Source organism: Heptranchias perlo, chromosome 7 (genome assembly GCF_035084215.1).
Source record: "Heptranchias perlo isolate sHepPer1 chromosome 7, sHepPer1.hap1, whole genome shotgun sequence".
Classification (NCBI taxonomy): Eukaryota; Metazoa; Chordata; class Chondrichthyes; order Hexanchiformes; family Hexanchidae; genus Heptranchias; species Heptranchias perlo.
This window is the reverse complement of record NC_090331.1, coordinates 7,307,002-7,325,983: the sequence shown is the minus strand read 5'-3', so window position 1 is coordinate 7,325,983 and position 18,982 is coordinate 7,307,002. Positions and strand designations below refer to the sequence as shown.

The 18,982-nt window shown below is 49.4% G+C and overlaps 1 protein-coding gene across 1 annotated transcript in view; it reads right to left on the bottom strand.

Moving 5' to 3' along the window:
- LOC137323493 (receptor-type tyrosine-protein phosphatase-like N) overlaps positions 1 to 18,982 on the bottom strand; it is a 227,795-nt gene that overhangs the window by 164,747 nt on the left and 44,066 nt on the right. Inside the window, exon 2 of the mRNA XM_067987003.1 lies at positions 547 to 597. Within this exon, the coding sequence (XP_067843104.1) occupies positions 547 to 597 (51 nt within the window). The remainder of the gene's footprint in view (positions 1 to 546; positions 598 to 18,982) is intronic.

Genomic DNA, 18,982 nt, shown 5'->3' with positions numbered 1-18,982 from the left:
GAGGGAGCTTTACTCTGTATCTAACCCGTGTTGTACCCGCCCTGGGAGTGTTTGATGGGACAGTGTAGAGGGAGCTTTACTCTGTATCTAACTCGTGCTGTACCTGCCCTGGGAGTGTTTGATGAGACAGTGTAGAGGGAGCTTTACTCTGTATCTAACCGGTGCTGTACCTGCCCTGGGAGTGTTTGATGAGACAGTGTAGAGGGAGCTTTACTCTGTATCTAACCCGTGCTGTACCTGCCCTGGGAGTGTTTGATGGGACAATGTAGAGGGAGCTTTACTCTGTATCTAACCCATGCTGTACCTGCCCTGGGAGTGTTTGATGGGACAGTGTAGAGGGAGCTTTACTCGGTATCTAACCCGTGCTGTACTTGCCCTGGGAGTGTTTGATGGGACAGTGTAGAGAGACTGCCAATCTGTCCATAACTCTGCTCACACCAACATCCCTCACCTTGATGAGCACAAAATACATCCACAAGAAAAAAAAAATTAAAATAAAAAAAATCTCAATTCCATTCTGCCAGCGGTGACTCTAACAGGGCTTACCGTTCACACAGAGCTCGTGATGTGAGCAGAGTCCCTCGTCAAACAGGCAGCCTTCAAAACAAGAGAGAGAGAGAAAAATATCAGGTTGGAATATTGGATTTATTATAAACACAAAAAGCAACCTCGAGATCCATTGCAGACGAGAGGCCTCAAGGCTACTCGAAGCCTAGCAACGGGACCATAGCAACCGCACGGATCTGACCGTTTCACTGGACAGCGTCAATTACCTCCTTGGAAAGTCCACACCCACCTCATACATTTCCACAGAAAATGTCCAACGGAATTAGAGTGGCCACGGGAGTTATGGACACAATTCTGATTCGTTTCATCTCCGTCACCTCATCCCCAGTGACACCGCTCTTCACGGTGTAAGACGTGGCTCAGTGGGCAGCTTCAGTGGGAGGCCTCTCGGCCTCTGAATCAGGAGGTCGTGGGTTCAAGACCCACTCCAGAGGATTGAGCCCAAAATCCAGGCCGACCCTCCCCAGTTGCCAGTGCCGAGGGAGCGCTGCACCGTCAGGAGGTGCAGTCTTTTCCGGTGAGACGTTAAACCGAGGCCCCGTCAGGTGGACGTAAAAGATCCCGCGGTCACTATTTCGAAGGGGAGCAGGCGAGTTCTCTCCAAGTGCCCAGGGCCATCCCTCGACCAACATCGCAGAAAAAACAAGATTATCTGGTCGTCATCACATTGCTGTTTGTGGGATCTTGCTGTGCGCAAATTGGCCGCCGCGTTTCCTACATTACAACAGTGACTACACTTCAAAAAGTACTTCATTGCCTGTAAAGTATTTTGGGACGTCCCGAGGTCGTGACAGGTGCTTTAGAAATGCAAGTTCCTTCTTTCTTAACATAAGGAACTTGTGTTGGTGAGCCCCTGGGCGAGGCAGGGAAGACAGGTCCGTCTGGTGACTCTGGGAAGCCTGTGCGCGCGTAGCTGTTGGACGTTAGGCATGGCTACGATGCCCCTCCCCCCACACAGTCGGAAGAGCCTGCCCCCAACCCTCACCACAAAGGTCAACAGGGAACGAGCGACCACTCGACTGAGGTACTTGTAGGATCCAATACCTGAGGAACTGAACCCCGCCATCGGTCAGTGCTCGTTCTGAAACTCTGCTGCCCATTTCCTAACTCGCACCAACTCCCGTTCACCCATCACCCCCTGTGCTGAGCTACATCGGCTCCTGGTCCAGCAACGCCTCCATTTTAAAATTCTCATCCTTGTTTTCAAATCCTTCCACGGCCTCGCCCCCCCTCCCTATCTCTGTAACCTCCAGACTGTAACATTTGTGCCAGACAAGTGCCAGGCAATTACCATCTCCAACAATTGAGAGTCTAACCACCTCCCCTTGACATTCAACGGCATTACCATCGCCGAATCCCCCACCATCAACATCCTGGGGGTCACCATTGACCAGAAACTTAACTGGACCAGCCATATAAATACTGTGGCTACGAGAGCAGGTCAGAGGCTGGGTATTCTGTGGCGAGTGACTCACCTCCTGACTCCCCAAAGCCTTTCCACCATCTACAAGGCACAAGTCAGGAGTGTGATGGAATACTCTCCACTTGCCTGGATGAGTGCACCTCCAACAACACTCAAGAAGCTCGACACCATCCAGGACAAAGCAGGCTGCTTGATTGTTTAGGGTGGTGGATGGGGTACCATTCACTCCCTTCACCACCGGCGCACCGTAACTGCAGTGTGTACCATCCACAGGATGCACTGCAGCAACTCGCCAAGGCTTCTTTGACAACACCTCACAAATCCGCGACCTCTACCACCTAGAAGGACAAGAGCAGCAGGCACATGGGAACAACACCACCTGCACGTTCCCCTCCAAGTCACACACCATCCCGACTTGGAAATATATCGGCCGTTCCTTCATCATCGCTGGGTCAAAATCCTGGAACTCCCTTCCTAACAGCACTGTGGGAGAACCTTCACCACACGGACTGCAGCGGTTCAAGAAGGCGGCTCACCACCACCTTCTCAAGGGCAATTAGAGATGGGGAATAAATGCCGGCCTTGCCAGCGACGACCACATCCCATGAATGAATAAAAAAACCCAACAACTTTCCGAGATCTCTGCGCTCTTCCAATTCTGACTCTCTTGCGCATCCCCGATTTTCATCGCTCCACCATTGGCGGCCGTGCCTTCAGCTGCCTAGACCCTAAGCTCTGGAATTCCCTCCCTAAATCTCTCCGTCTCTCTCTCCTGCTTTAAGACACTTCTTAAAACCTCTCTCTTTGTCCGATTATCTCCTTATGTGGCCCGATGTCGAATTTTGTTTGATTTAATGCACCTTGGGACCTATAGGCATGTGTGTAAATACAATTTGTCGTTGTTTCAGGAGAGGAGGAAGCATTGAAATTACGGGTGATTTCTGTTTAGAGTTGATGAAGTGATTTAAACGTAAGTTGTTTTATATACCTGTTCCGGAAAACCTATTTTTAAAAAAAAATGTTCTATTTTCAACCAGAAGCAAACGAATCAAAAAATGATAGTCTCCCACACGCACAGTGATGTACGCAACTCAAATCGTCATAAGATGTCAGACAGCCATCAGAGAGAGAGAGAGACACTCCTGTAATATTCGAGGACCCACAGCTGCAGTCTGTGAATCGTCACTCCCGAGCCAGCAAGCCATTTTTCTCCCCCCTCACCCTGCATTTATTAAATTTACAAAGATGAGATTCGGTGCGAAATAAAAGATGGGAATCGTCACACTTGATGCAGGCATTTGGTGACACACACACAGACACACCAATCTGATTCACAGAGCGCTTCAATTAAAAAATAAACCTGCACTCGTTAACTGGGAGAAATCTGTCCGGCAAAAACTGAGGGAATGACAGTGTCAAACTGTTTTGAGTTGATTAGATTTGCTACTTTTGTAAATGTGAGTCTATGTGCCTGTCTAATCTACTCACATGAATTTTCAGCATAGGGAGTGAATTATAAAATCTTTTCACAGCATCGAATTACGTAGAATTTAACAGAAAGAGGCCATTCGGCCCAACAAGTCCATGCCGGTGTTTGTGCTCCATACGAGCCTCCTCCCACCTTACTTCACCTCACCCTACCAGCAAGGGAGGTGGGGTGGTGTCGTTAGTAAAGGATGAGATCAGAGCAATAGTGAGAACGGATATCGGCTCAGAAAATCAAGATGTAGAATCAGTCTGGGTGGAGTTAAGAAGCACCAAGGGGCAGAAAACATTGGTGGGAGTTGTCTATAGGCCTCCAAACAGTAGTGGTAATGTAGGGGATGGGATCAAACAGGAAATTAGAGATGCATGTAACAAGGGTACTACAGTAACCATGGGTGACTTTAATCTACATATAGACTGGCCAAACCAAATTAGCAGTAATACTGTGGAGGATGAATTCCTGGAGTGTGTACGAGATGGTTTTTTAGACCAGGACGTTGAGGAGCCAACCAGGGAACAGGCCATCCTGGATTGGGTATTGTGAAATGAGAAGGGGTTAATTAATAATCTTGTTGTACGGGGTCCTTTAGGGAAGAGTGACCATAACATGATAGAAATCTTCATTAAGATGGAAAGTGAAGTCGTCCAATCTGAAACTAGGGTCCTAAATCTAAACAAAGGAAACTACGAAGGTATGAGGAGTGAGTTGGCTATGATAGATTGGGAAGCTTCATTAAAAGGCATGACGGTGGATAGGCAATGGCTAACATTTAAGGAAGGAATGCATGAATTGCAACAATTATACATTCCTTTCTGGCGCAAAAACACAAAAGGAAAAGCAGCCCAACCATGGTTAGCAAAAGAAATTATGGATAACATTAGATTCAAAGAGGAGTCATAAAATTGCCAGAAAAAATAACAAGCCTGAGGATTGGGAGCAGTTTAGAATTCAGCAAAAAAGGACCAAGAGGTTGATTAAGAGGGGAAAAATAGAGTATGAGAGTAAACTTGCAAGGAACATAAAAGTGGACTGGAAAATCTTCTACATGTATGTAAAAAGAAAAAGATTAGTGAAGACAAATGTAGGTCCTTTACAGCCAGAAATGGGAGAATTTATAATGGGGAACAAGTAAATGGAAGAGCAATTAAACAAATACTTTGGTTCTGTCTTCACAGAAGAGGACACAAATAACTTCCCAGAAATACGAGGGAACCAAGGGACTAGTGAGAAGGAGGAATTAAAGGAAATTAGTATTAGTAAAAAAATAGTGCTGGAGAAATTAATGGGACTGAAAGCCGATAAATCCACAGGACCTGATAATCTGCATCCCAGAGTATTAAAAGAGGTAGCCATGGAAATAGTGGATGCATTGGTGATCATCTTCCAAAATTCTATAGATTATGGAACAGTTCCTGCAGATTGGAGGGTGGCAAATGTAACCCCACTATTTAAAAAAGGAGGGAGAGAAAACAGGGAACCACAGACCAGTTAGCCTAACATCAGTAGTAGGGAAAATGCTTGAGTCTATTATAAAGGATGTGATAACAGGACACTTAGAAAATATCAACAGGATTAGACAAAGTCAACATGGATTTATGAAAGGGAAATCGAGTTTGACAAACCTACTGGAGTTTTTTGAGGATGTAACTGGTAGAATAGATAAGGGAGAACCAGTGGATGTGATGTATTTGGATTTTCAGAAGGCCTTTGATAAAGTCCCACATAAGAGGTCAGTGTGCAAAATTAAAGCACATGGGATTGGGGGGAATATACTGGCATGGATTGAAAATTGGTTAACAGACAGGAAACAGAGAGTAGGAATAAATGGGTCTTTTTTGGGGTGGCAGGTGGTGACTAGTGGGGTACCGCAGGGATCAGTGCTTGGGCCCCAGCTATTCACAATATATATCAATGATTTGGATGAGGGAACCAAATGTAATATTTCCAAGTTTGCTGACAACTCAAAACTAGGTGGGATCATGAGTTGTGAGGAGGATGCAAGGAGGTAGGTATATGGAGTTAGATCACAGATCAGCAATGATCTTATCAAATGGCGGAGCAGGCACAAGGGGCTGAATGGCCTACTCCTGTTCCTATGTTCCTAAGGAGGCTTCAAGGCAATTTAGACAAGTTGAGTGAGTGGGAAAATACTTGGCAGATGCAGTTTAATGTGGATAAATGTGAAGTTATCCACTTCGGAAGGAAAAACAGAAAGGCAGAGTATTATTTAAATGGTGATAGATTGGGGAATGTTGATGTACAAAGGGACCTGGGTATCCTTGTACACCAGTCACTGAAAGCAAACATGCAGGTGCAGCAAGCAGTTAGAAAGGCAAATAGTATGTTGGCCTTCATTGCAAGAGGGTGAGAGTACAGGAGCAAGGATGTCTTACTGCAGTTATACAGGGCCTTGGTGAGACCACACCTGGAGTATCGTGTGCAGTTTTGGTCTCCTTACCCAAGAAAGGATATACTTGCCATAGAGGGAGTGCAGCAGAGGTTCACCAGACTGATTCCTGGGATGACAGGACTGACGTATGAGGAGAGATTGGGTCGACTCGGCCTGTATTCACTCGAGTTTAGAAGAATGAGAGGGGATCTCATTGAAACATATAAAATTCTGACAGGGCTAGACAGACTGGATGCAGGGAGGATGTTTCTGGCTGCAGGGTCCAGAACGAGGGGTCACAGTCTCAGGATACGGGGTAGGACATTTAGAACAGAGATGAGGAGAAATTTCTTCACTCAGAGGGTGGTGAATCTGTGGAATTCTCTACCACAGAAGGCTGTGGAGGCCAAGTCACTGTATACATTTAAGAAGGAGCTGGATAGATTTCTAGACACAAAAGGCATCAGGGGGTAATGGGGAGAGAGCAGGAATATGGTATCGAGATAGAGGATCAGCCATGATCATATTGAATGGCGGAGCAGGCTCGAAGGGCCGAATGGCCTAATCCTGCTCCTATTTTCTATATCCTTCTATTCCTTTCTCCCTCATGTGCTTATCGAGCTTCCCCTTAAATGCATCTATGCTATTCACCTCAACTACTCCTTGTGGTAGTGAGTTCCACATTCTACCCACTCTCTTTGGTAAAGAAGTTGCTCCTGAATTCCTTATAGAATGAAACCGTTCAGCCCATCAGCTTTGGGTCAGCTCTCTGAGTGCTCTCCACTTAATCCCATTCCTCTGTCCTTTTTTCCATTTTTTCTTTTTCAAATATTTCTCCACTTCCCTGGTAAAAGCTATTACAGAGGCTGTTTCTGATCAGTCATTCCGTGGCCTAACAACCCTTTGTGCAAAACAAAAATGCTCTCCTAACCTCTACCTTCGTTCTTTTGGTGATGATCAACAATTTATTCCCTCTCATTACCGACCCACCAACCAGTGGAAATTGGTCTTTTTTCCAAAAGCTAAGAGCTTTAAATTCCTCACAGTAAAGGACTTGCATTTATATAGCATCTTTCCCGACCCCAGGACGTGCTGACAGGCTCTACAGCCAATTAAGTACATTTTTTTTTTGAAGTGTAGTCACCGTTGTGAATGTAGGAAATGCAACATCCAGTTTGTGCAAAGCAAGATCCCACAAACAGCGATGTAATAAATGACCAGATAATCTGTTTTTATTTACAATCGAGTCTACACAGGAACAGGCCACTCGGCCCAACTGGTCTATGCCGGCGTTTATGCTCCACATGAGCTTTCTCTCTCCCTACTTCATATAACCCGATAAGAACCTAAGAAATAGGAGCAGGAGTAGGCTGTACGGCCGCTCGAGCCTGCTCCGCCATTCAATAAGGTCATGGCTGATCGTCGACCTCAACTCCACTTTCCTACCTTATCCACATATCCCTTGATTTCCTTAGTGTCCAAAGATCTATCGACCCCAATCTTGAATATATTCAATGACTGAGCATCCACAGCCCTCTCGGGTAGAAATTCCAAAGATTTACCACCCTCTGAGTGAAGAAATTCCTCCTCATCTCAGTCCTAAACGGCCGACCACTGAGACTATGCTTACCATATTCCTGCTCTCTCCCATTACCCCTTGATGCCTTTTGTGTCTAGAAATCTATCTAGCTCCTTCTTAAATATATTCAGTGACTTGGCCTCCACAGCCTTCTGTGGTAGGGAATTCCACAGGTTCACCACCCTCTGAGTGAAGAAATTTCTCCTCATCTCATTCCTAAAATGTCCTACCCCGTATCCTGAGACTATGACCCCTTGTTCTAGAACCCCCCAGCCAGAGGAAACATCCACTCTGCATCCAGTCTGTCTAGCCCTGTCAGAATTTTATATGTTTCAATGAGATCCCCTCTCATTCTTCTAAACTCAAGTGAATACAGGCCGAGTCGACCCAATCTCTCCTCATACGACAGTCCTGCCATCCCAGGAATCAGTCTGGTGAACCTTTGCTGCACTCCCTCTATGGCAAGTATATCCTTTCTTAGGTAAGGAGACCAAAACTGCACACAATACTCCAGATGTGGTCTCACCAAGGCCCTGTATAACTGCAGTAAGATATCCTTGCTCCTGTACTCAAATCCTCTTGCAATGAAGGCCAACATACCATTTGCCTTCCTAACTGCTTGCTGCACCTGCATATTTGTTTTCAGTGACTGGTGTACAAGGACTCTGCCTTTCTGTTTTTCCTTCCGAAGTGGATAACTTCACATTTATCCACATTAAACTGCATCTGCCATGTATTTGCTCACTCACTCAACTTGTGTAAATCGCCTTGAAGCCTCTTTGCATCCTCCTCACAACTCACGATCCCACCTAGTTTTGTGTCGTCAGCAAACTCGGAAATATTACGTTTGGTTCCCTCATCCAAATAATTGATATATATTGTGAATAGCTGGGGCCCAAGCACTGATCCCTGCGGTACCCCACTAGTCACTGCCTGCCACCCGGAAAAAGACCCATTTATTCCAACACTCTGTTTCCTGTCTGTTGGCCAATTTATACGTTTCAATGAGATCACCTCTCATTCTTCTAAACTCCAGAGAGTATAGGCCCATTCTACTCAATCTCTCCTCTTGGGCAACCCTCTCATCCCAGAAATCAATCTAATGAACCTTCGTTGCACCCCCTCTAAGGCAAGTATATCCTTCCTCAGATAAGGAGACCAAAACTGTACACACTATACCAGGTGTGGTCTCACCAGAGCCCCATATAATTACAGCAAGACTTCTTTACTCTTGTACTCCAACCCCCTTGCAATAAAGGCCAACATGACATTTGCCTTCCTAATTGCTTGCTGTACCTGCATGTTAACTTTCTGCGATTCGTTTACAAGGACACCCAAAACCCTCTGAACACCAACATTTCTTATTCTCTCACCTTTTAAAAAATATTCTGCTTTTCTATTCTTCCTTCCAAAGTGGATAACCTCACATTTCCCCACATTAAACTCCATCTGCCACCTTCTCGCCCACTCACTTAACCTGTCTATATCCCTTTGCAGACTCTGTGTCCTCCTCACAGTTTACTTTCCCACCTAGCTTTGTATAGGCAGCAAACTTGGATATGACACTCGATCCCTTCATCCAAGCCATTAATATAGATTGTAAATAGCTGAGGCCCCAGCACCGATCCTTGCGGCACCCCACTAGTTACAGCCTGCCAACCTGAGAATGACCCAGTTATCAGCATATCCTTCTATTCCTTTCTCCCTCTTGTGTTTATCCAGTTTCCCCTTAAATGAATCCATGTTATTCGCCTCAACTACTCCTTGTGGGAGCGAGTTCCACATTCTCACCACTCTCTGGGTAAAGAAGATTCTCCTGAATTCCCTATTGGATTGATACTCTTATTAAAGTCAGTGTCGCCCTGACCGAGATGCCTCGTCCCCGTCACCTGGGCTTCTCAACAATAAACAACCGTTAGTTGCTGAGGAATTAGATTTAATTGAAACTGCGAGCTGTTTTTTTTTTTCCTATCCTCCTGAAGGAGCTCACAGCATGTTAGATTACAATTGAGATGGAAAAGATTTCCCTCCAGTACATCAACCATTTGGCCATTCCTGATGAGTGAGCCGAGACAACGAGTGGTTCAACCACGTGTAATGGGGAGGGGGGCGGGGGGGGGTATTGTTGGTTGAGGGATAAATATTGGCCAGGACACCGGGGGAGGAACTCCCCTGCTCTACTCCGAAATAGTGGCCGTGGATCATTTATGTCCACTCGAGGGGGCAGACGGGGCCTCGGTTTAACGTCTCATCCGAAAGACGGCACCTCCGACACTGCAGCACTCCCTCTGTACTGCACTGGGAGTGTCAGCCTGGATTTTGTGCTCAAGTCTCTGGAGTGGGACTTTGACCCATGGCCATCTGACTCAAGAGGCGAGTGTGCTACCCACTGAGCCACGGCTGATGCCGCCCTTTCATCATTGCTGTTTTAAAAGCACCGACACAGTACAGGAGGGACAGAAACTGAAGGGCCGAATGGCTTATTTGCGTCCTCCACTTCGCACTCCTTATTAGGTTCTAATCTCCGTCCTGTAGTCTGGCAGCTCCAGACAAAACCATCTGCCTTCATGCCAGAAGGCAGACATTTTTTTTTTAAAAGAGTAATTAGCCTCAATTTAATTAGTGATGAGATTCCTAAGCTGCATAAGCAAGAGTCTCTCTCATTTCCCCCATCTCCTGCTCGCACTGACCCATGCAGATTTTTAAAAAATAGGCCAGCAGTGCGCTTCGTGCAATGGAAAAAGAAATAATTAAAACCGATGACTGCTTCCGCACGTCTGCTCCACTTTTGTGCATTTCGAGTCTCATTTTCCCCCACCAACCCTTCCTGCTCCCTGCAATCTCACCGCGATAGAATCGGGATTCGGTGCCCATCTCCGACTCTAACTCAGCCCTCAGCGGGATCCTCGTACTGTGGGTCTCCTCACCCACCTCAACTTTCCCTTCCCGCTGCAATCACCAGGCTTAAAACCCCAACTCGGTGCTGGTTAACTTCTACTTTCTGATTTACCTCATCATCTCCCCTATTCTTACATCGAGCCTACAGCACAGAAAGAGGCCATTCTTCGTATGCTCCACACGAGCCTCCTCCCTCCTTACTTCAAGCTAACACTATCAGCATATCCTTCTATTCCTTTCTCCCTCATGTACTTATCTAGTTTCCCCTTAAATGTATCGCTGTTATTCGCCTCAACTACTCCTTGTGGGAGCGAGTTCCACATTCTCACCACTCTCTGGGTAAAGAAGTTTCTCCTGAATTCCCGATTGGATTGATACTCTTATTAAAGTCAGTGTCGCCCTGACCGAGAGGCCTCGTCCCCGTCACCTGGGCTTCTCAACAATAAACAACCGTTAGTTGCTGAGGAATTAGATTTAATTGAAACTGCGAGCTGTTTTTTTTTTCTACACTCCTGAAGGAGCTCACAGCATGTTAGATTACAATTGAGATGGAAAAGATTTCCCTCCAGCACATCAACCACGTGCGGTGGGGGGGAGGAGGGGCAGGAGATTGGGGGGGGGAGGGGCAGGAGATTGGGGGGGGAGGGGCAGGAGATTGGGGGGGGGGCAGGAGATGGGGGGGGGGAGGGGCAGGAGATGGGGGGGGGAGGGGCAGGAGATGGGGGGGGGGAGGGGCAGGAGATGGGGGGTGGAGGGGCAGGAGATGGGGGGTGGAGGGGCAGGAGATGGGGGTGGAGGGGCAGGAGATGGGGGTGGAGGGGCAGGAGATGGGGGTGGAGGGGCAGGAGATGGGGGTGGAGGGGCAGGAGATGGGGGTGGAGGGGCAGGAGATGGGGGTGGAGGGGCAGGAGATGGGGGTGGAGGGGCAGGAGATGGGGGTGGAGGGGCAGGAGATGGGGGTGGAGGGGCAGGAGATGGGGGTGGAGGGGCAGGAGATGGGGGTGGAGGGGCAGGAGATGGGGGTGGAGGGGCAGGAGATGGGGGTGGAGGGGCAGGAGATGGGGGTGGAGGGGGCAGGAGATGGGGGTGGAGGGGCAGGAGATGGGGGTGGAGGGGCAGGAGATGGGGGTGGAGGGGCAGGAGATGGGGGTGGAGGGGCAGGAGATGGGGGTGGAGGGGCAGGAGATGGGGGTGGAGGGGCAGGAGATGGGGGTGGAGGGGCAGGAGATGGGGGTGGAGGGGCAGGAGATGGGGGTGGAGGGGCAGGAGATGGGGGTGGAGGGGCAGGAGATGGGGGTGGAGGGGCAGGAGATGGGGGTGGAGGGGCAGGAGATGGGGGTGGAGGGGCAGGAGATGGGGGTGGAGGGGCAGGAGATGGGGGTGGAGGGGCAGGAGATGGGGGTGGAGGGGCAGGAGATGGGGGTGGAGGGGCAGGAGATGGGGGTGGAGGGGCAGGAGATGGGGGTGGAGGGGCAGGAGATGGGGGTGGAGGGGCAGGAGATGGGGGTGGAGGGGCAGGAGATGGGGGTGGAGGGGCAGGAGATGGGGGTGGAGGGGCAGGAGATGGGGGTGGAGGGGCAGGAGATGGGGGTGGAGGGGCAGGAGATGGGGGTGGAGGGGCAGGAGATGGGGGTGGAGGGGCAGGAGATGGGGGTGGAGGGGCAGGAGATGGGGGTGGAGGGGCAGGAGATGGGGGTGGAGGGGCAGGAGATGGGGGTGGAGGGGCAGGAGATGGGGGTGGAGGGGCAGGAGATGGGGGTGGAGGGGCAGGAGATGGGGGTGGAGGGGCAGGAGATGGGGGTGGAGGGGCAGGAGATGGGGGTGGAGGGGCAGGAGATGGGGGGGAGGGGCAGGAGATGGGGTGGAGGGGCAGGAGATGGGGTGGAGGGGCAGGAGATGGGGTGGAGGGGCAGGAGATGGGGGGGAGGGGCAGGAGATGGGGGGGAGGGGCAGGAGATGGGGGGGAGGGGCAGGAGATGGGGGGGAGGGGCAGGAGATGGGGGGGAGGGGCAGGAGATGGGGGGGAGGGGCAGGAGATGGGGGGGAGGGGCAGGAGATGGGGGGGAGGGGCAGGAGATGGGGGGAGGGGCAGGAGATGGGGGGGAGGGGCAGGAGATGGGGGGGAGGGGCAGGAGATGGGGGGGAGGGGCAGGAGATGGGGAGGAGATGGGGGGGAGGGGCAGGAGATGGGGGGGAGGGGCAGGAGATGGGGGGGAGGGGCAGGAGATGGGGGGGAGGGGCAGGAGATGGGGGGGAGGGGCAGGAGATGGGGAGGAGATGGGGGGGAGGGGCAGGAGATGGGGGGGAGGGGCAGGAGATGGGGGGGAGGGGCAGGAGATGGGGGGGAGGGGCAGGAGATGGGGGGGAGGGGCAGGAGATGGGGGGGAGGGGCAGGAGATGGGGGGAGGGGCAGGAGATGGGGGGGAGGGGCAGGAGATGGGGGGAGGGGCAGGAGATGGGGGGGAGGGGCAGGAGATGGGGGGAGGGGCAGGAGATGGGGGGGAGGGGCAGGAGATGGGGGGGAGGGGCAGGAAATGGGGGGGAGGGGCAGGAAATGGGGGGGAGGGGCAGGAAATGGGGGGGAGGGGCAGGAAATGGGGGGGAGGGGCAGGAGATGGGGGGGAGGGGCAGGAGATGGGGGGGAGGGGCAGGAGATGGGGGGGAGGGGCAGGAGATGGGGGGAGGGGCAGGAGATGGGGGGGAGGGGCAGGAGATGGGAGGGAGGGGCAGGAGATGGGGGGAGGGGCAGGAGATGGGGGGGAGGGGCAGGAGATGGGGGGGAGGGGCAGGAGATGGGGGGGAGGGGCAGGAGATGGGGGGGAGGGGCAGGAGATGGGGGGAGGGGCAGGAGATGGGGGGGAGGGGCAGGAGATGGGGGGGAGGGGCAGGAGATGGGGGGGGAGGGGCAGGAGATGGGGGGGGAGGGGCAGGAGGAGTCTGTTTTCACACTTACTTGACAACATTTATATAGCACCTTTAACGTAGTAAAATGTCCCAATGCGCTTCACAGGAGCGATTATCAGACAAAATTTAACATCGAACCACACAAGGAGATATTAGGACAGGTGACCAAAAGCTTGGTCAAAGTGGTAGGTTTTAAGGAGCATCTTAAAGAAGGAGAGAGGGTTAGGGAGGGAATTCCAGAGAGCTTAGGGCCTATGCAGCTGAAGGCACGGCCGCCAATGGTGGAGCAATGGAAATCGGAGATGGTCAAACAACTCCCACTTCCCTCAAGTGTCGTTACCTGGTGATCTCCACCGATGTGCTGCTTCCTAACCCGGGGGTACCGAGATCAGGCTGACTCGGCACAGGCCGAGGTTTCAACCTGGGACCTCCCTGAACTGTGCAGCCCAGTTACTCGCTGGATAGGCTCACGTGGGAAAGTAAAATAGCTATAGCCCCATGGCTTAGTGGGTATCACTCTTGCCCCTGAGTCAGAAGGTCGCGGGCTCAAGTCCCACCCCAGAGACTTGAGCACATAATTCAGCCCGACACTCCCAGTGCGGTACTGAGGGAGTGCTGCGCTGTCAGAGGTGCCGTCTTTCAGATGAGAAGTTAAACCGAGGCCCCGCCTGCCCCCTCAGGTGGATGTAAAATATCCCCCAGCGCTATCGAGGAACAGCAGGGGAGTTGTCCCTAGTGTTATATTTATCCCTTAACCAACAACACTAAAAATAGTTTACCTGCTCATTTATTTCATTGCTGTTTGTGGGATCTTGCTGTGCGCAAATTGCCTGCCGCGTTCCCTACATTACAACAGTGACTACACTTCAAAAAGTACTTCATTGGCTGTAAAACGCTTTGGGACGTCCTGAGGTGGGGAAAGGCACTGTCGAAATGTAAGTTATTTCGCAAGATGCGGCAAAGCGTTTCCGCAAAAATGTACGAGAGATGAATGCGCTCTGCTTTAAAATTCATCCTCCGCTCCGTGGCGTAAACACTCGTCCCCAAGTCAGCAGGTCGTGGGTTCAAGTCCCACTCCAGGAGCAAGAGCGCGTGATCCCGGCCGACACTCCCGGATGCCAGTACTGAGGAAGTGCTGTGCATTCGGAGGCGCCGTCTCTCACGATGAGACGTTAAACCGAGGGCTCCGGGATTCCGATTTTAACTCCGGGCCAGTTTTGGGAGGGTGGGTGGCGGTGGGCATGAGTTAGAGAGAAATACACCAGCTTCTCCGGAAATGATTCCTGGGGTATTTTAAACGAGGCCCGGATCCATCGTGGCGGGCAGAGTGTAGCCAGGGGGGGGGGGCGGGGGGGGGAGGAAATCTCCTGACCAGCAAGGGGAAAGGGGAGGCCTAACCTTTCCTTCTAGGAACATAAGAAATAGGAGCAGGAGTAGCCCCTCGAGCCTGCTCCACCGTTCAATCAGATCTACGACCTCAACTCCACTTTCCCGCCCGATCCCCATGTCCCTTGGTTCCCCTAGAGACCAAAGATCTATCGATCTCAGCCTTGAATATACTCAATGACTCAACATCCACAGCCCTCTGGGGTAGAGAATTTCAAAGATTCACAACCCTCTGAATGAAGAAATTCCACCTCATCCCAGTCTTGAATGGCTGACCCCTTATCCTGAGACTATGCCCCCTAGTTCTAGACTCTCCAGCCAGGGGAAACAATCTCTCAGCATCTACCCTGTCAAGCCCCCTCATAATCTTATACGGTTCAATGAGGTCACCTCTCATTTTTCTAAACTCCAGAGAGTATAGGCCCATCAGTAGCAGGGAAAATGCTAGACTCTATTAGAAAGGATGTGATAACAGGACACTTAGAAAATAATAGGATTTGGCAGAGTCAACATGAATTTATGAAAGGGAAATTATGTTTAACAAATCAATTGGAGTTCTTTGAGGATGTAACTAGTAGAATAGATAAGGGGGAACCAGTGGATGTGGTGTATTTGGATTTTCAGAAGGCTTTTGATAAGGTCCCACACAGGAGGTTGGTGAACACAGTTAGAGCACATGGAATTGGGGGTAATATACTGGCATGGATTGAGAATTGGTTAACAGACAGAAAACAGAGAGTAGGAATAAACAGGTCTTTTTCAGGTTGGCAGGTAGCGACTAGTGGGGTACCGTAGGGGTCAGTGCTTGGGCCCCAGCTATTCACAATATATATCAATGATTTGGATGAGGGGACCAAATGTAATATTTCCAAGTTTGCTGATGACACAAAACTAGGTGGGAATGTGAGTTATGAGGAGGATGCAAAGAGTCATAGAGTCATAGAGTTATACAGCACGGATAGAGGCCCTTTGGCCCATCGTGTCCGCGCCGGCCATCAGCCCTGTCTACTCTAATCCCATATTCCAGCATTTGGTCCGTAGCCTTGTATGCTATGGCATTTCAAGTGCTCATCCAAATGCTTCTTGAATGTTGTGAGGGTTCCTGCCTCCAAGAGGGCTAAGTGAGTGGGCAAGAACATGGCAGATGGAATATAATGTGGAAAAATGTGAAGTTATCCACTTTGATAGGAAAAACAGAAATGCAGAATATTGTTTAAATGGTGAGAGACTGGGAAATGTTGATGTTCAAAGGGACCTGGGTGTACATGAGTCACTGAAAGTTAACATGCAGGTGCAGCAAGTAATTAGGAAGGCAAATGGTATGTTGGCCTTTATTACAAGAGGATTTGTGTACAGCAGTAAAGATGTCGCACTGCAATTATATAGGGCCTTGGTGAAACACACCTGGAGTATTGGGTGCAATTTTGGTCTCCTTACCCAAGAAAGGATATGCTTACCATAGCCGTTCAGGGGTGAAGCACTTCTTCGCACAAAGGGGAGTGGAAATCTGGAACTCTCTCCCCCCAAAATGCTGTTGAGGCTGGGGGTCAATTGAAAATTTCATAACTGAGTTTGATAGATTTTTGTTAGGTAAGGGTATTAAGGGATATAAAGTATTAAAACGGGTAAAATGGAGTTAAGATACAGATTAGCCATGATCTAATTGAATGGCGGAACAGGCTGACGTGAATCCCGCTTGGTGTGTTGCCTCCCTGGGGCCAGGGTAAAGGATATCACTGAAAGGGTGCAGACATTTTGACTGGGGTGGGGTGGGGAGGGGGGGGGGGGAAGAGGAGGAGGAGGAAGAGGAGGAGGGGGGAGAGGGAACAGCCAGAAGTCGTGGTCCATGTGGGAACCAATGACCCAGGGGAAGGAAAAGGCTTGAGGTCCTGCAGTCAGAGTTTCAGGAGCTAGGGAGAAAGTTAAAAAGTAGGATCTCAAAAAGGTAGTAATCGTAGAATCTTACAGCACAGAAGGAGGCCATTCGGCCCGCTGTCCCTGTGCCGGCTCTTTGAAAGAGCCGTCCAAATTAGTTCCACACCCCTGCTTTCTCCCCATAACCCCGTAAATTGGTCCTCTTCAATCAAATACATGTCCAATTGCCTTCTGAAAGTTCCTACGGAATCTGATTCCACCACCCTTACAGATCGTGCGTTCCAGATCTCAACGACCCTCTGCGTGAAAAAAATTCTCCTCATTTCCCCTCTCGTTCTTTTGCCAATTATTTTAAATCTGTGAACTCTGGTTACCGACCCACTTGCCAGAGGAAAGAGTTTCTCCTTACTTGCTCTATCAAAACCCCTCATGATTTTGAACACCTCTAATAAATCTCCGCTTAACCGTCTCTGCTCTAAGGAGAGCAATCCCAGCTTCTCCAAACTCTCCAAATAACTGAAGTCCCTCATCCCTGATATCAACTTGGTAAATCCCCTCTGCACCCTCGCCAAGGCCTTGACATCCTTCCTAAAGTGTGGTGCCCAGAACTGTACACAATACTCCAGCTGAGGCCCAACCAGTGATTTCTAAAGGTTTAACATAACTTCCTTATTTTTGTATTCAATGCCTCTATTTACAAAGCCAAGTATCTCATACGCTGTCTTAACCACCTTATCAACTTGCCCTGCCACCTTCAAAGATTTGTGAATATGCACCCCCAGGTCCCTCTGCTCTTGCACACCCCTCAAAATAGTACCATTTAGATTATATTGCCTCTCCATGTTGTTCCTCCCAAAGTGCATCGCTTCACACTTATCTGCATTAAATTACATCTGCCATGTGTCTGTCCATTTCATCAGTCTGCCACTATCATGCTCACTATTTACTACTTTGCCATGGTTTTGTATCATCCACAAACTTTGAAATTGTACTCCCTATACCCAAGACCAAGGGAATGTAACAAGAAAAGCAATGGTCCTCATACCGATCCCTGGGGGACCCCACTGCAAACTTCTCTCCAGTCAGAAAAACATCCGTTCACCACTACTCTCTGCCTCCTATCCCTTAACCAATTACATACCCAAGTTACCACCGTCCCTTTAATCTCATGTGCTTCTATTTTCTGACTAAGTCTGTTATGTGGTACTTTATCAAATGTCTTTTGAAAGTCCATTCATACAACACATACTGCACCACCTTCATCAACCCTCTCTGTTACTTCAAAGAACTCAATCAGGTTAGTTAGACACGATTACCTTTAACAAATCCACGCTGGCTGTCCCTTATTAACCCATGCTTCTCCAAGCGAGAATTAATTTTGTCCTTGACAATGGTCTCTAATAGTTTTCCCACTACAGGCCAATCAGTCTAACGTCTGTAGTTACCAGATTTATCCCTCTCCCCTTTTTTGAACAGGGGTGCAACATTTGCAATCCTCCAACACCACTCCCATATCCAAGGAGGATTGAAAGATTGTGGTCAGAGCTTCTGTTATCTCCACCCTTGCTTCCCTCAGCAACCTAGGATGCTTCCCATCTGGACCGGGTGACTCGTTAACTTTGAGTGATGCCAAGCTATGTAGCACCTCCTTTCTATCTATTTTTATCCTATTCAATATCTCTACTCCCCCCTCCTCCACTACGACATTAACTACATCCTCTTCTTTTGTGAGGTCAGATGCAAAGTCCTCATTCAGTACCTCAATCATGCCCTCCGCCTCCACAAGAAGATTTCCTTCTTTGTCCCTCGTCGGCCCCACCATTTCTTTAACTCTCCTTTCACTTTTTATATGTTTATAAAAGATTTTTGGGTTCCCTTTTATATTACCCGCTGATCTTTTCTCATTCTCTCTTTGCGCTTCCAAGTCACTGAATATATTTAAGAAGGAGCTAGATAGATTTAGGAACATAGGAACAGGAGTAGGCCATTCAGCCCCTCGTGCCCGCTCTGCCATTTGATAAGATCATGGCTGATCTGTGATCTAACTCCATATACCTGCCTTTGGCCCATATCCCTTAATACCTTTGGTTGCCAAAAAGCTATCTATTTCAGATTTAAATTTAGCAATTGAGCTAGTATCAATTGCCGTTTGCAGAAGAGAGTTCCAAACTTCTACCACCCTTTGTGTGTAGAAATGTTTTCTAATCTCGCTCCTGAAAGGTCTGGCTCTAATTTTTAGATTGTGCCTCCTACTCCTAAAATCCCCAACCAACGGAAATAGTTTCTCTCTATCCACCCTATCTGTTCCCCTTAATATCTTATAAACTTCGATCAGATCACCCCTTAACCTTCGAAACTCTAGAGAATACAACCCCAATTTGTGTAATCTCTCCTCGTTAATTAACCCTTGAAGTCCGGATATCATTCAAGTAAACCTACGCTGCACTCCCTCCAAGGCCAATATGTCCTTCCGAA